The sequence below is a fragment of the Lonchura striata genome, chromosome 6 (assembly GCF_050655825.1).
Source record: "Lonchura striata isolate lonStrDom1 chromosome 6, ASM5065582v1, whole genome shotgun sequence".
Classification (NCBI taxonomy): Eukaryota; Metazoa; Chordata; class Aves; order Passeriformes; family Estrildidae; genus Lonchura; species Lonchura striata.
Window position 1 is genome coordinate 20,580,969 of NC_140708.1, and position 16,934 is coordinate 20,597,902.

Consider the following 16,934-nt stretch of genomic DNA (forward strand, 5'->3'; position numbering starts at 1 on the left):
TGACTTGCTTCTGTTTTCTTTCTTACTCCCCTCTCTGTCTGTTCTTGTGAACCTAACCATTGTAGTACATCCATCAGAGATCTTTCAATGGAAAGAGTCATCAGGTGACTCCAGCTGTGAGTGATGTTGGCAGGGTCTAATTTCCTACATCTAAAAGAATCCCTGTGTTAATAGTGTTTGGCTAGGAAGGAAATATGGTTTGAATTGCTGCTTCTTGGTCACAGAATCAGCTAATAGAAATAATCCACCTCATCTTCTGGTGAGTAGAATGAGATGAGCTCCCTTGTCAAATACTGATCATTTTTTAGTTTGGTTGTATTTTGAAAGACACTCTGTTAACTGTTGTGCAACTTCCCTCTTGCTGCAGCTTGAGACTCCTTTTGTGATATGTGCATTTGTCTAGCCTACTGTGCTAGACACATGCATCACTGATCCATTGATGAGAAGAAAAAAAAAAAAAGGAGTACTGTAATATTTTTGAAGAAAAGTTTAACTGGATGAATACTTTTGTTTTTATTTCTCTGTTTTTCTTATTATGGATAATCAGGTTTCAGGAGTACTTTGCCCTCCAGTGTTTCCATATAATTATATTTTTCACTCCCTTATAACCCACATTACAAGGTTATACAGATATGAGCAGCTTTTGTGTCAACCACTGTGTTAAAGCTGAACTTGTGGTAGTAAAGGAGCTGTTAGACAGTGTGTCAGGACCAGCAGCTTGTGGAAGAAATGGGAACCTCTTTTCATGAGAAGATGTTTGAAACCGAGGACAGCCCAGTACTTGAGTTTTGCTCTTGGAACTGGCCATTCGGGAACCTGTATTTTACCTTCAGGTGGAGGACATTTGCACAGGTTATCTTTAAGCAGAGAGGACTCTATACTGTCTGGATGGTGAAGGTATTAGATGTTTTCTGTTTGTGTATCTTCATGGTGAATACTCACACAATGTGGATCATATTTGTGAACCACCAAAGTGAAGAGGAGGCACAGAGACTTTTAAAATATTTTTTATCATTCAGTTACTTCTGAATATATGCCATTTCATGGACTAGCTGAATAGTTTTGGAAAAGGCAGGTCATGTTTTTAAGCTAATCATCCCTCAGTTAGGGATGCTAGTGCTGTAGTAGAAAGCAGGGCATTTTAACTTTGCATGTCAGCAGAGTGAACCATGACCTCAGAGCTGTCCATTGCAGACTCCTTGCTAGTCAGGAGAGCTCTTGTGGCTCTGCAGGAGGGTAGGTAAGCAACACTTTAGGGTGAAAGGACACCAGGTTTTATTTCTGTTCTGCTACTGTGTATTGGTTTTGTTTATTCGCATCAGTGTGAAGTTAGGGCTGGAATTGAGACTCACAAGAGTTTTGGTATTTTCAGACTTTTATTTTTTTTCCTTTCTGACTCCACTTATTGCTGTCTGACTTCACACTGCTATTCTGAGCTGTCACTCATTATTCCTGTGCAAAGTAGTGGTGCCCAGTGTAATTTTTCCTACAGCTTTTCTGGATTTTGCTATTCTACCATTACTCCCTGAGCTTCATTACCTCGGCAGTTGAAATCCCAGGCAGATTTTATTCCAGCATCATTGTGGGCTGTCGTGAAGAGGCAGCTCCCTTGTTAAGTTAATGACCTGTGTCCTGCCTTCAAGGCCTTCTTTTGCTGTGCAGCCCTAGGGTGGTGCATAACTTCAGTATGAACTGTCTCTGTCGTCTTGTCATGGCTCCTCACCTAAGGATGCAAGTAGTGTTTTACTGTCCTTGAAGGCTCTTTTTGCTGCCTCTGTGAGTCTCTGCCAGCTGAATTGCTACTTCCTTCCCTTTTCATAATGTAGTTGACAAAATTGCTTTCCTTGGGACAAAGGAATAGCACCAATCAGCTCATTTGTGTTTTATTTTCTGTTGTAATTTGCTGCCCGAATCTTTGCGTCAAAGTTTATCATTCACTGTTCCTCACTTCTACCTGCCAACATGTTTACATGTCTTTTTCAAGGCCACTGTTCTCAGCATGCTGGTGGCTGTACTCCTCCATCGTGATATCACTCGTGGCACTTTCCTCTGTGCTTGGTGTTTCTTGCAGTGCTTTGGTGACCATTCAGGTGCCAGAGGAAGGAGAATGCTTTTTCATGCCCACTGAGCATCACCAAACATGACCTTGTTAGTACATTCAGCTTTCCTTGAAGTTTCTCCATCTGTTCATAACATCTCTCTGCAGACTTTTGCCTGTGTTCTGGGTTTCAGCTCTTGTTGATGTGCTTTTGTCCTGGTTTCACCTCAAGCAGTCTTTACTGGAGTGAAAACTGCCCTGCACTGGAAATCCAAGTGTCTTTTTCAGCTGCTTTCTGTCCTGTTTCCAATCTTGAATGGAACTCTCTCCTAGGAAATACCTTTCTTCTCACTTGTGTTTTTGTAATGCCGCCTCTGCTGCTTTCTTCCAAGTGCTTGGGAGACAAGTTTTCTTGTTAACACAAATTTGTGTTACAATATAGTTATTACAGACACAACTAAGACTGCTTACTTGGAAGAATTTTTTGTTTGCAGCAAGTGATTTACAGGACATAGTTGGTCAGGGTGATGTGTCTGTTCTCACGCATTAGGAACAGCGTGAATGTTGAACCTGAATGCTGTATTGGCTTGCTCACAGCATTTTGCTGGATGGAGTGCTCCTCCCAGACCCCTGCAGTTAGATATGGGGAAATGCTAAGGAAAGGAAACTAGCCAAGGGACCAGGTCAGAGAGCTTTTAGATAAAAGGAGAAAAAAAATGTGAATCAACAGGCAAAAAAACCAAGGAAAGAATTAAATCCTCTGAGGAAGGGTACTGGCAGTGGTCTCTGCACATCTGTCCTACTCTATCTTCTGGGTTTGAGTGTGTTTGCATGCACATGGAAGGGTGCCTGAACAAAGGAGAGTTGCAAGGAGGAGTAAAGAAGCGCATTAACATGTGCAAAAGCTGTTCCATATGTGCCCAGTGCTAGTTTGAAACCTTCCCAATACAGTGATGATGGTAGTTGATGTCATGCATTGATAAGAGGTGCAAACTGACTTCTTGATACTGACAGAGAGAAAATGATGATGCTGGGAAAATCAAGGCAGGTCACTGTGTTGTATGGGGAAGAGAATGGAAGGTAGGGAAGAGAGGCAAAGGTAACATTAAAGTGACAGAGCAGGATAATGAGATTTTTCTTGTAACTATGAGAACGGTCAACGCTACTTTGGTCAATACTCAATTACAAGGTGTTAAAGTGACTGAGACCTGGTCTTGTCTCAGCTAGTTGCTTTACTTTGGTGAATCAATAGGCAAAGATTATAGATGGTCATGTGAAGAAGACATCTTGTTCTAGTCAGGATGTGAAGGCTTAGGAATTGAGTGAAAGAGAATTGCTAACTTGTGACTGATTGGCAGAGGAAAGAGTGATGTTCTGCAGCAGAAGAAAAAACCAAAAAAGTATGGTTTCTGTAGCCATATGAAGTTTCTTCTCTTGGGTTACAATAGTGCCTAGGTATCCAAGAATGGTTGAAGAAATGGAGATTTTGATTCAGGCAAGAGGAAATGGCACCATGCTGAGTGCATAGATACAATTGTTATTGCCTGTATGTAACATGGGGATAAGAGAACAGAACCTCAGAGATCCCAAAATATCAGGGGATAGTGGCCCATCATGGGCCTGGGACATGGAACGGTAAAAGATGAAAGTTAATTTAGGTAAAAGGAGCAGAATTTAAGAGGGATAGCTGAAGGTGGATGAAATATTGAGAAGCGGAATGTGATCAAATATGTCTTTGGAAACATGTGACTTGCTGGTCAGAAAAATGAGACAAGAAACTGGTTCTGAATTTTGGGTAAGAATTTGCAGTGTAAGTCAGAATGAAGAGAGGAAAAAGAAATAACAGAAGAAAGAAAGAACATTGTTGAGCCTTACAGATAAACGGCAGAAAGGGGGCCAATGGTACTGACATGCAGGTAGAGTCAGAAGTCAATTTATGGATTGAAGGCTTGTTTTGGGGACTCGGAAAAACGTTTGTTTTAGGAAATAATGGATTGGGAGAGATGCCAAAATACAACCATGTAGGAAAAAGTTGGCAGATATGAAAGGAGGGTACTGAAATATTAGAGAGGAAGAATGAACAGGAGGTCAAAAATACTCAGAGCTTGTTTTGACGCTGGAGAGGGGTGAATATATGTGCAGGACACCCATCTGTTCCTTTGAGATAACGGAAAAAAATAGGTCACTAAGGGAGCACACAGAGTAAAGGGCATGGGGAATTAATAGACTGAGTAGGTTGAGGGAGAACTCGGTTGTGTGCATGAGTTTGATTTCTGAAGTGTCATATTTGCTCTTTAAATCTTCACTTCTTGATTATGTTTTTGCAGTGCGACTCCATGACAGTATTTCAGAAGAAGGTTTCCATTACCTCGTCTTTGATCTGTAAGTGTCTGTCTCTGATGCTTCATCATAATGCAGGCACATTGGTGGGTGACTAAGAGTGGAATAAAAAGCACTTGCATTAGGATAATTCTCCCTTTCTCTTTTGAGACCTGTAAATACTTCTGGCCTATCTGACAAAAATCCATTGACTGTGTGGTGGGGACAGACCAGGAAGGCTTCTGGTACCAGGTGTAAGTGTGGGATGGCAAAGAATGTCTATCCTGTGTATGGAGACAGTTTGATTTTTGTCTCTGAGGCAGCCCAGCGGTGGTCAGAGGAGGGCTGTCCTTTGCAAGCTCAGCATACACTATGCTCAGCAGAGGTGTGTGGGCAGTTCATGTGCAGTGTGTCAGCAGTGTCCTGTACACTGCTGGTCCAGGGGCTCAGTCATGTGGCTGTAGCCATGGTGGTGGAGCTCTGCCTGTAAGGCAGCATCCCATGCAGGCTGTGGCAAAGGGCCCGGGTGGGTGGCCATATACATCCTGTGCAGCCTTTAACTGCACAAGCATGGGCTCTGTAACATCCTTTGTTCTTTTGCACTCCAGGGTTACTGGTGGGGAGCTCTTTGAAGATATTGTTGCTAGAGAATACTACAGTGAAGCAGATGCCAGGTAAGGCTGTTTCCAGACCCTTGCATGCGTGTTCCATATACATGTACAAGTGGAATGAGTTTCCTGACTGCTGATCTGCCGTGGCTTTGTTCTAACACTCTTGCCCCTTGTCTGGATGAAACAAATCCTCTTTCTGCTTTAACATGAACTTAATTGTCACCAGACAGCCTGACTCAGTATAGCTGTAGACCTTGCCCGCTTGCAGACATTGTTGTCTCTGTCACTTGCACATTCTGTGCTGTTTGCTGGGAGAGCCACTGCTGCAGCTTTGTCTACCTGGCCTTTTTGGTGGGTGGTGACAGTGTGTCCTTACTAAGCAAACATAAAGGAGAGTTGTGAGGGTGCTGCCTGCTTGGCTTTCTTTTTCTAGCATGTTTCCAGTGAGGTGCCACTGCTGTTGGGCAGATCCTGAGTCTAGGTAATGGTTTACAGGGCAGTGAGGAAACGAGGCTTTGAAGGCTGTGTTTTTGTGGAAGTCTCTGACTGACAGTCAGCTGGTCAGTGCAGTGACAGAAGGCACAACATGAGAGACCAACCTTCATATTTTAATGTTAAAAAGATTTGGAGTTATGCCCTTCTGTTCCTGAATGTATCCCCTCTCTCCCACATGTGAGGTTCCTGAAGTGGCATGTGCATGTCCCTGTTTATACAGGGTGGATGTTATGTGCAGCAGTAGCTGAGGGTGTTGTCTGACCCATCCATCTTCTGGACATGCAGCATCTGGAATCAAAGCCAGGATTAGGCCACTCCTGTTCTGCATTTGCATGGCCTCGGAGTGGCCCAGTGGTGACATTTCACTCTGCTGACTGAACACCCAGTCATGTTCTTATCCCATACTAACACTTGCTGAAGCAGAAATCAGGGGAGCCATGGGAAGAGAGGTGTAAGAAGGAAGTGGTGGGTACTGTGGCAGGTTGAGCTTGACAGGCAGTACTTTAAGGACGATGATACTGAGTGCAGGGAAGGAAAGAGAGTGTGACCTGGGGTGTTGGTGTAGGTACTGCTAATGGAGTCTGCAGGCACTTATTTGCTTTCCCCGTGGTTCACTTACAGTGTCTGTCTTCTGGTCATTACAGGCTTTCAAATGAGGCACTGCCCTGCGTGCTCTGCCAGGAGCCATCTGGTGATTGGGAAGGCCAGTGAACTCATCAGCTCTGCTGGAGCTCCTGGCAGAGAGATCTGAGAGCCCCATAGATGTTTTCAGTGGGGTGTACAGATCTTGTAGGCACAGCATCTCCGATGGATATGTAGTCAATCATGCCACTCTGCCTTGAAGTTGGGAAGTTTTGAGGTTATCAATCACAATCCTTCCCTTGTTCCTCTTGCCAGTGCGTGTTCCCTGAAGTGCTCAAAAGCTGTCAGTGACTGACACTGTTTGGGAAAATTATGGCAGGGTTAGGGGAAAAGGAGGACTATCTGTTGCTCTGTGAGCTCTCCTTAGGGTGCTCAGGCCTCTGACTGTCAGCTGGTCAAGTCTCCAAGTGCCCGTAAGATGACAGAGTGAAACTCCTCCCTTTCTCTCCCCATGCTGTGCTGAATTCCAGAGCAGTCTGAGAGAGCGAGGGAGCGAGGTCTGTGCCAATCTGCCGTGTTTGGCTCGCCTGGGACACCTCACACTTTTGCCATTTTTGGCCAGAAAATCTCTCTCGCTCAGACTCAGCTCTGTTCTAATTATACATTTTTGTTTTGGGAGCAGGGAGATTTTCATGGATTCCGACCCTGAGGATCAGACTGCTAGCTCCAGAGGGGCGGGGGTAGCAAATACACAGTGCTGTACCTCCTCTCCTCTCCTCTTCCTCTCCTCACCCTCTTCCTATCTTTTCCTGTAGCCTTTTTTCAAATATTTGACAATAAAAATTTTCTTTCAAATATTTCACTAATTTCAAATTTGTTCCTCTGAGATTTGTAGAAGTCAATGAAGGGTCTGAGAGATCCTACAGTGAGGACATAGACCTCTCTGAGTTGTCCACATCTGCATGGTTGCTGCCCAGCTATACTTGTCAAAATCCCTATTCCATTCCTGATTCACCCTTGGGAGCCAAGTAAGAGTTTAGTGGAAGAGATAGTTGCAACCTGGAATCTCACCCATGGGTGGATTGTGCTGTTGTTATGCGACAGGTGTAAATAACATCTTGTTTTTGTCCCTGTGGTTTACAGCAGTGGGAATGGCAGAGACAGGGTTTTCTGTGAGCTGGGGGAGTGCAGAACGCTGCACTTAACGGAATGAGTCTGCTTTTCAGATTACTAACCCCTTAAGTGGGATCTGTACTTAAAAGGCACCCAGCAAGCGGGTGTGTGTGCACATTGTGTATATAAAGTGCTTGAGATGCTGCTCTGAAAGCTTTGCAAACTGGCAGGCGCCCAGGCGTCGTCATTCTGAATTTTCTGAGGAAGGCTGCTGTTCTCCCAAAGTTTATTCTTCGCTCAGGACTAGCCCAGTGGAATGTTTCCTGGAGTGATTTGGTCTTGCTTGCACAATTTCAGCTGCTGTGCTGAAATACTTGGGTGCCTTGGCTGTTCTGTGTGGGGTGGGCACTGTTGCCTGAAGGAACAAGTGAGAGGCTTAGTATGATGGGAAGGGAAGGAAGGAAATGATGGGAGGTAGGAGTGAGGCTTTGTGGTCCTGCTACAGAAAGGATGTTTGGCATCTTGTTGCTGGGAGGGCTGGGGTTATTCAGCTGTGATGGTGCTGAGCTGTGGCATCCACTGCTCACGATGAAGAGATTCAGCATGAGCTCTTGAATGCCTCCTAGTACAAATGTAAAAGTTAGGGAAGTAGTTCTGGGATGAGATGAGATGTTAAATATGTGTGCGTAACTTTGTATGTCTCTCCCTTTTATCTTGCAGCCACTGTATTCATCAGATACTGGAGAGTGTGAATCACATTCACCAGCATGATATCGTGCACAGGGACTTGAAGGTAATGTTTCCTCTGTGCTGTAGTCTGAGGAGAGCAGCCAGGGGATCATTGGAAGAGGCAAGACAGGAATATTGTGTTGCCAGCTGGCAGAGATTTTTGTGTGGGCTTTTTTGGGTTTGGTTGTGTTGTTTGTTTTATTTTTTTTTAATTTGAACTGTGTTCAGGGGTTCCTGAAGCACAACTTTGCTTCTTCAGAGTTTTCTAGAGGGCTAGAGGATGTGCTGAACTCCCAAGGAAGTTTTCAGTCTTTGTGAACCTTGCCAGCTCTCAGCTTCTCTGAGGCAGCTCCAGGATGTGGTAGTTGTGAATCTTGGAGAGGAGTATGCTTCCAGAGAAACTTGGGAAGGATTCATTATAATGAAGGAAACTTTCTAGTTTGTGATTGAAGAGATCTCTAGAGACCTGGAGCAATTTTTGTTCAATCTGCCAGGATGAGTTTGTCTGCACACAGCATGTATATTTTTATTCTGCAGTGTTGCCAAATACATGCCACTGCACTAGGGCAGAGATGTTCAACAAGAATTTTTTGTGTTATTTCTTTCTTTTCTCATCAGAAGAAGCACTTTAAATCTAAAACCAAAATTGCTGGCCAGTTAAAGACTGGATGAATCAATCATTTGACACATGATAACACATTTATAGCCCTAAGTCTCCCCAGTGGAGTCACCTAAACTCCCCAAACTGTGCAGCTGTGCTGGGAGCTGGGCAGGCTCCAGCAAGAAAAGATTTGCATGGGAAAGTCTACATGCCCTGGAGCCTTCTCTGTCTAAAGTGGCAATGGTGATGGCCACCAACAGTCCAGTTAAATTAATGCAGGATGACACCTGCTGCTAGTGTTGGTTTGGGCTTGTTAAACAATGTACAAGGAGGAAAGTAGAAAAATATTTTGCAGAGAGCATGGTAAAAGCACATTGCAAGCTTGGTGGCAGTGTTCCTCTGGTGTTTTGGTCTACTGGAGAACCCTTTGTGTTTCTGACAAACTCTATGCAACACTTTTGACCTTCTGCTTCACTACATTGTGAAAAAATACAAATTATCTACTGTGAACTCTTGGCTGCTCTTGATTAGATACAACACCAGTTCCTGCGAAAGCAGCATCCAAGAGGCACTACTGCCCAAAATTAGGGAGTCTATGAAAATCAATAATGTTTTCCAGTACAGAAGAAGCTTTCGTTGTGTTCAAATATAATCTGGTTTCCTTCAAAAAGTTTTGTTTGTAGAAAAGCTAGCAACTTGTTTAGAATTTATCAGCTTCTAGACATTCCCTACTGTAGTTAATATGTTTCTTCTGTTGCTTGCTCTGATTGACTGAAACTATCCAGGCCTGAGGAGTAACCATTCCTTTTAGCAATGAAAGGTCCTATGCTTTTTATTTAATATTTAGCTCCTCTCCAAAAGCTTGACCTTCAGCGTCAGTGTGTAATAACTGTAGAGCCTGCTTCAAGTAAAGTTTTGTCCTTTGTACTCACTCTCATAAGCCTGTCTTTTGGCTGACATGCTATTAAAGAGTGTCAAATATTGATCTTCCTATAGGGACTGTAAGAAATTAGAGAGTGCATTCACATCCTCACCAAAAAGTATGTTAAACCTGAGACAACCCATATGTTGGCAAACATGCACATGGATAAGCACCATTGGCCTTAAGGTGTTTGCTTCTAAAATAGAGGTACAAAGTGCTTAACTAGCACAAGTCTGTCTTAAATGTTGCTCTTAGTCAAGCTAAGTCTAGGTGCAGTCTGGATTTGAGAGGGATTTTCAGAATATTTAATTGATGTTCTGCTTTAGGGTCTTGTTTATAGTGGTGAATCTTCATTAGTGTAACTTGATTACCACAATCTCTTCTTCTTGCCATATAGTGAAAAGCCAGTGGCATCCAAATGTATCGAGACCCAGCTGTCCTTCCTTCCAAGCTGATTATGGCAAGGACTGTGTTGAGGAAGGCTTTTCTGCTTTCATTCAAAGGAGTAGGCACATGCCCAGTACTTTAGGACAGATGAGTGAGCAAAGCACCTTGTGCCTGTCAGGCAGAACAGGGGTAAAGAGTGGCTATGGGGTGAAAAAAGTGAGCAGGCTGTAAAAAAGATCTTTATCAGATTTGTGAAACTGAGACAAGCTCCTTTTTCTGGATTTCCAGGCTTCTATCCTGCTCAGTTAAAAAATCAACTTGATAACAAATTGCATAAAAGATGAGAAGAGGATAAGATGAGAAACCACCTATTTGTTTTGACCTGCCTATTTTCAAGTTGATTTTCCAGCAAAGCCATAATAGCCATCACCTTAAAGGCTTTGGGGTTTCAAGGGGTCCCATGTAACTAGCTACTCTTGTGCTTCAGAGGAAGCTGCCAATTCTCAGTCCAGTTTTTGGAGCAGTGTAAAGGCTTCTCCTGAAGTCCTCTGCTGGAACATAACAGAATGATGGTTTGAGTGAGATTCATTCAAGGTGGAAATGTGAGGGTCAAAAGTCTGTCTCCCTTTCCTGGCACATGGAAAAAGTGACAAGGTTGCTTCTTGTATAGGTGATGGCAGCAGTAGCAAGACAGAATATTTTATGCTGCTGTAAATATGTAGCATGAAAAAATTGCTTACAAGAATACTCACTGCTGTGCTGCTTATGCCAGTTTGAGGCTTTTTCTGTAAGGGATGAAAACTACTGCCTAGCCAGATGATGCCTTCCCACATTACAGCAGTATATTTGGCAGCCCTTATTAGCATCATATTTACTTTTTCAGTGCCCTGGGGACTGTCTAATGTTCAAGGGGAGAAACATCACTGCAGATTTTATCTCCTGCGTTGTCCCTCCCTTCTTCCCCGCTTCCCTTTCCCCTCCCCCCAGTTATCCTCTGAGGAGGGCAGAATAGAATTTTGGCTTAAGTGCTGCAGGAACTGTACTGCCAGTGCCCTCTGGTGTCAGCATGTAATGTATGGGCTGGGTTGGAAGAGGCTGTCTCCCACAGAGGAGCCAGAGGATTTATGTTAGACTTGACGATTTACTGCTGCTCTAGGTCAAGGCCATTCGTTGCTGTTGCTGTGTCCTCATCTGAACAGGTGTAGTACTGCATGCTAAATTCAGTCAGCAGGTGCAATTTAGTGATGTGAATACTAGGTGAGAGGTTTTAAACAAGGATGTCAGTCTTTCATTCTTACTCTTTTTTCTTTCTTCTCCTCAGCCTGAGAATTTACTACTAGCGAGTAAATGTAAGGGTGCTGCTGTCAAACTGGCTGACTTCGGACTGGCTATAGAAGTCCAGGGAGAGCAGCAGGCCTGGTTTGGTAAGACTGTTTGAGCTTTCCCAGCTTTGCTCCCCTGTTTTCTGGTGGCTGGTTGAGTTGCATCCTCCTGAGTACTTTCTCTCAGCTCTTCCAGCACACTTCTCTGTATTTGGCTGTTTCTTTGCCAAGCATGACAGCCTCTGTGTCTTAGGCTCAAGCCTAGGTGCAATAGAGAAGTAATAAAGAAAGGCAGAACAAATGGCTGTGTTTCTCTATTTTTCTTCTCAGTTTACAGTAGATGCTAGTATCAGAGATGAATGCAGCTGCTAAGTTTAGACCCTGATCTGAACTTTCCTACTGCTAAGAAGTGTAGACATCTGGAATTTTGTTTGGTCACTTTACAGAAATGCGTTTGACCTAGCCTTCCTCAGGCACATTTGGATCTGACCTTATCTTTGTTTAGCTAAAATATAATTGGAACTGAGACCTTTTCAGGTTAAAAATCAGCTCTGATACTCTACAATGCTGCAGAGATTCTGAAAAAACAACTTCTCCCGGTCTCCCCCTATCACTCGGCAATCAGATGTGTTCCATTTGTGTCTTGTGTTTTCAAACTCCAAGCCATTATGTGTAACAATGATATAAGGCCTGGCATACAAGTTTGTGCCCACCTGGCTGACATGGTCCCTCTTACTTGTCTGTTTTTCTTGCAATACACAGGCACTGGATCCCATCTGATTTTCTGTTTTATTTTGGTGTTTCTTGCCTCTTTTTGTTGGTTTACCAAGAGACAGCTCAAGCAAATAAGAGATGAAGGGTGGGAGAGACAATTTTGGAATTTGTTAGTTATCACTAGTGGATTTTGGGATATGGCAAGCTCTCTTCTGCTTGGGTACTGTTAGTACTTCATGTCATCCATTTTCTGGCAGGGTTTGCTGGTACTCCAGGCTACCTCTCCCCTGAAGTCTTAAGAAAAGATCCTTATGGAAAACCAGTGGATATATGGGCATGTGGTAAGATTTGAAAAAATGTTTTACACTTAAACAACATCATTCCATGTAAAAGAGTGATTCCATGTAGCCTGTTGCTGGGAGGGTACAGAGTGCTCCTTTTTACTGGGTGGACACATGAAGGCACAATTGAGGATAAGCACCTTGCGTAGATGGAATGTATACTGGAGCCTGAACTCATTTGATTCTGGCTCCTAATCTTTTCCTTGGGCCATCTGTCAGATGTATGAGACTCAAGAGATAGGATCCGTCTATGCTTTACAGAGTCAGTTGTTTAGATAACTGTAGTAATTTCCTATTACACTAACTATGTAGAAGATGAAATACTGAAGTGGGATGATTTTTTAAACACAAAAGAAGTAAGTGTTAATGTATCTGGGACAGATAAGTTTAAAGATTTATGATCTCAGTGTTGCCTGACATGGACTAAACGGTTCACGGCAGGCCAGGAGTGTCAGCTTTGTCAGAGTCATTTTTGTCCCAACACCATGTACAGTAAGCATCTAAAAAGAGAGTCCTTCCTAAAACGTCCCTTGCTGCCCAGGAACCCTAGGAGATGTGGCTTCATCTTACTCTGAGGGCAGCTGGGAGTTGTGGCTCGCCAGCCATGGTAGCCAGAGGAGGGTAGAAGGACATTGTGCAGGTCGTTCTAGCTCCTGACACTGGCGTTAAGAGCTGAACATCATGTGCCGGGATGAGGTCCAGCAGATGACAGATTTGTAGTGTGTTTTGCTATCTCAGAAGACTAAATATGATGGCAAATGAATATATGGAGAAATCATTGCCTTGGGGACTGTCAAGAGGGAAGGAAGAGGGGCTGAAGGAATAAATGGCACATTAGCCTAACCATAGTGTATCTGTGTCTCTCCCTCCCAGGAGTGATTCTGTACATATTACTAGTGGGGTACCCTCCCTTTTGGGATGAAGATCAGCACAAACTCTATCAGCAGATCAAAGCCGGAGCCTATGACGTAAGGGCACTTTCTTGCTGAGTACCTGCATGGGTGTAGAAGCCATCCAAAACATGGCACTGTCTTACCTGGCGTCCTGCAGCAGGCCCAAGCTTCTGTGCAAAGTGACGTTGGACGTGCTCATACACCTGGTTGTCTTCACTGCCTGGGATACAGTCCTGTCTGGGGCTGCTGGAGGGATATGAAGGGAAAGCATCACAGTGGGCACTAGAGCATTGACGCTTGCTAGGGAAATGCAGAGGGTGGGAAATTATCTCCTCTAGTAATGCTGATATTTTCAGTGGAGTAGAGGGGAGATAGAGTGAAGGAGCTTGTCTTTGTCAAGGCCTAATAAAAATATGGGGATGTATTCTGTAGAATAGTAGCTTAAATTATGGTCCTTTACTCCTCTGTGCTGTAGTCTATGGAAAGCATGGTGTCCAGTGAGAAGACTAAATGGTGGGGGACCATTGGAGGGCTGGCTTTGTGCTGGGGATCAGCATGGTGGATTGGGTTGGAGGCTCTGGTAAAAAGCCAAGCAGATCATGGAACACTTCCTAGAGCACAGCAAAACTGAGGTATAAAAAGTGCCTTAAAGAGGAATAGCAAGGAGGTTAGTACTGAGGGAAGCAAAGGTGAAATAAAATGTAGTTTGAGTACCACAGCTTTAACGTTTGACATAAATTCTTACATGTATGGAGAGGCTTGAGAGGATAGAAGGAACTCCTGGAAATCCTAGCTCAAAGCCTGTGGGCATGAATATCAAGAGGAAGTTGGGGAGTTCTTTTTGTAGGCTGTCTTGTGGTTTGTATTAAAAAAAATAAAACCCCAAAAGGTGAGGGGTCTGCTGGACTCCTTCTGCTGGTTACCTCCCCGCTTCAGTGCTTGAGACCATGAGAGCAGCTGTACTGGTGAGAACAAAAGTCTGCCTGTGTCCTGGCTTTGTGGCTTTCCTGAGTGAAAGCAAAGTGATGACTTTGTACTTGATAGCCTGGAATGGTCTTGCCTTGCTGCCCCTCCAGTTTATGTGTTGGTTGTTCTTATTAGAAGAATTTTTGCACTAATTATATCAATGGGGATTTTCAAAGCACTTCAGGGATTAAATACCTCTTTCTGTAAGTCATGAAGAGTGAAGTGCCTGATTCCTCCTTGCCTATCTATTGTTTTTGAATTCTCACCTATAGTGAACAGTTTCAGTAGATTCTTCCCTCATTTTGCCTGATAGAAAACTGCTTCATTTTACTGATGCACCTGTCCCTGGTGTCCTTACCTGGCACCAAGGGGCCTGTGTGCACAGGACCAGTCTGTTGTTCTCAGAGAGGAAGTGGCAACTGTGAAAACAGTGATTTAAAAAATTTTTAATTTTTTTACTTTGTGCTGTTGGGTAGGGGTTTTGCAAGACATTATCACGAATACTTCAGAGTTCAGGTGTGGGAAAAGTGTCCTTGCTTGAAACTTCAGTATCATGATTTTTGAGTATCCTCTTGCAATATTTTCAGAACAAATTGTATAATGCCTTAATGATGCCTGCGAATGCAGAAAGGAGGTTATATGCAAATCAAATACAGCAGGTGTATTGTTATGACCCAACTGAGTAAAGCTATAAAAAAGCATGAGAAAAAAAGAGGGAATAAACTTTTTATAAATTATGTAGTACTGTAAGGAAATGTTTTCAGGATAAATCCATTTTTTTCTCCCACTTAAAGACAGGGAGGTTTACCCCAACATCATATTTGTGTTCTGAAGTTCACCTGTATTTGTAAGGATTTAATCACAGCATGCTGTCATCCATACCACTGGCAAGCCTTCAAGGGATGGTGCAAGCAACTCATCTTTATCATCACTGGAATTATAGCAGAAAGCAGTTACCCCTCATGGATGATGAGCAGCTGAAATATTTAAAATTCTTTTCTTTGTTTTCATGCTTCTGTATTCCAATCCATTTGTCCATCTCTCTTTTCTCTTGCCCCCCGCCCCCCCCGGCCAGGTAAAGATCTTGGCAGGGTAGGTGGTTGCTAACAACTTGCTGGTGGGTTGCTACACCCAAGTGACTGGTATTGTTCCAGGATATTGTGTTTTATAGTGGGAAAAATGTACCTGATGGGATGTTCCCTGTTAGTGGGTTTTGCTTTCATACAGTTTTGCTGTTGTTATCTGTTTGTGATTTTCCATAAGCTGTTAGAGCTTTTAGCATGCTGGAGAAAGAGACAGGTGGGGTAAAGAAAGATAGTGCCTGTGTTTTCCGTGTAAGAACTCAGTTAGAAAGATCTGTGGCTTTACTTTTTTAACTGTTGAGTGTGAAAGAAATTCAAAGGTCTGAGTGATTCTTAAAAGGCTTTTACACTCTTCATCTTCTTGCTTATGTCTGGTGAGTGGTAAAGGTGTGTCCTGCTGTCTGGTACCATTCATTTGCTGGATTCTGGATGATTTTTGTTCAGTATGAGTTTTCATAAAAATTGGTGGGTTTTGCAAATGTGTTAGCCCTGGTATCAAAAGGGCAAAGGCTGTGTGGCACGGGAGAATCTCTTTTGCTAGTATAAGATATTTCTATTCAGTTCATCATCTGTTCCTTCTTCCTCTTTTAGTTCCCATCACCTGAGTGGGACACTGTGACTCCTGAAGCCAAGAATTTGATCAACCAGATGCTGACGATAAACCCAGCGAAGCGTATCACAGCTGACCAGGCTCTCAAACACCCATGGGTTTGTGTAAGTGTTCTCCTTCTTACAGGTTGATTTGTGGTTTGCCTTGAATGGACATGCCAGGAAGATTTGAAGGACCCAGTATATTTCAAATATTTCAGATTTTTTTATATATACTGATATTCAACAAGCCTACTTTGTCATGCTGTGGTGCTTTTATTGCCACCGTAGTAAAAAAAAAAAAAAAAAAAAAAAAAAAATCCTTATTCTTTTAGAATTTTGTCCAGTGTCCACAGTTTCTGTTTTTTCCCCCACATTATTTCCAATCCACAGCATCCTAAAATGTCACATGGAATTTGGCATCAGTCAAAAATTTTAGGACCATTTTGTTCTTCATCTGCTTTAGTTTATGGCATAGCATCTTGGCAATATTTGGGATATTTCTGTTATGCTTAACTGGCTGTAAACTCGAAATCAGAAAAAAATCTTTTGCTGTTCTGTCTATGTAGTTTCTGCTTTGCCAGACCTCACACTTAAGTATTTTTAATCTTTTGCAAAGTTGTCAAGGAAATCCCAGAATAAGCTGGGTGTAGGGGAGGGCAGCAGTGATGGCACTTTTATCTCTGCAGGATGAAATAGTTTCACCTAAGTCTTACCAGATGCTCTGGTAATACCACAGCATACTTCTGAGATGGGTCTAGTGTGTTCCTTTTCTCATTTGTTCTTGAGAAGCTGTGGTGGTGGTGTCCTTATACCACAAATCAACAGATAGCAATTTAATTATGTGAATGTCTAACAGGAGTGTCTGCTGTAAAATTATGCAAGTTCCTTGGAAGTCAAAACTTCACACTAGCTGAGACTGCATCTCCTTTTTTTACTCCTTGCATGCTTATAATCAAGCTTCTGTGTTTTAAACTTTCCTCCCAATGCCTGTACCTGAAGTTGTATTATTGTAGCCCACTCCCTGTGGCAGCTTTCCGTCTTTGAGCTAGGGAGGGTCTGATTTCACTTCCCAGCCATGCAGCCTCTCACTGAAACTGCCTCCTGTCCAGTCTGTTTCCCTTTGCTTTGCAGTCACTGTGTGCACAACATACATTTTTTTCTGGGTATGAATAACTCCTCTAAAGTAAATGTTGTAGGAAATCTAAAAAAGTTTAAAAGTTTATCTGAG

The 16,934-nt window shown here is 43.1% G+C and overlaps 1 protein-coding gene across 15 annotated transcripts in view; it reads left to right on the plus strand.

The window, feature by feature from the left end:
• CAMK2G (calcium/calmodulin dependent protein kinase II gamma) overlaps window positions 1-16,934 on the plus strand; it is a 119,070-nt gene that overhangs the window by 63,926 nt on the left and 38,210 nt on the right. For 14 of the 15 annotated variants that reach the window (XM_021548931.4, XM_085583508.1, XM_085583509.1 and 11 more), the window contains exons 4-10: window positions 4,366-4,420; window positions 4,966-5,031; window positions 7,879-7,951; window positions 11,119-11,221; window positions 12,091-12,174; window positions 13,048-13,142; window positions 15,707-15,829. In XM_021548931.4, coding sequence (XP_021404606.1) covers window positions 4,366-4,420; window positions 4,966-5,031; window positions 7,879-7,951; window positions 11,119-11,221; window positions 12,091-12,174; window positions 13,048-13,142; window positions 15,707-15,829 — 599 coding nt within the window. The remainder of the gene's footprint in view (window positions 1-4,365; window positions 4,421-4,965; window positions 5,032-7,878; window positions 7,952-11,118; window positions 11,222-12,090; window positions 12,175-13,047; window positions 13,143-15,706; window positions 15,830-16,934) is intronic. The other variant, XM_085583514.1, reaches the window with a different exon arrangement.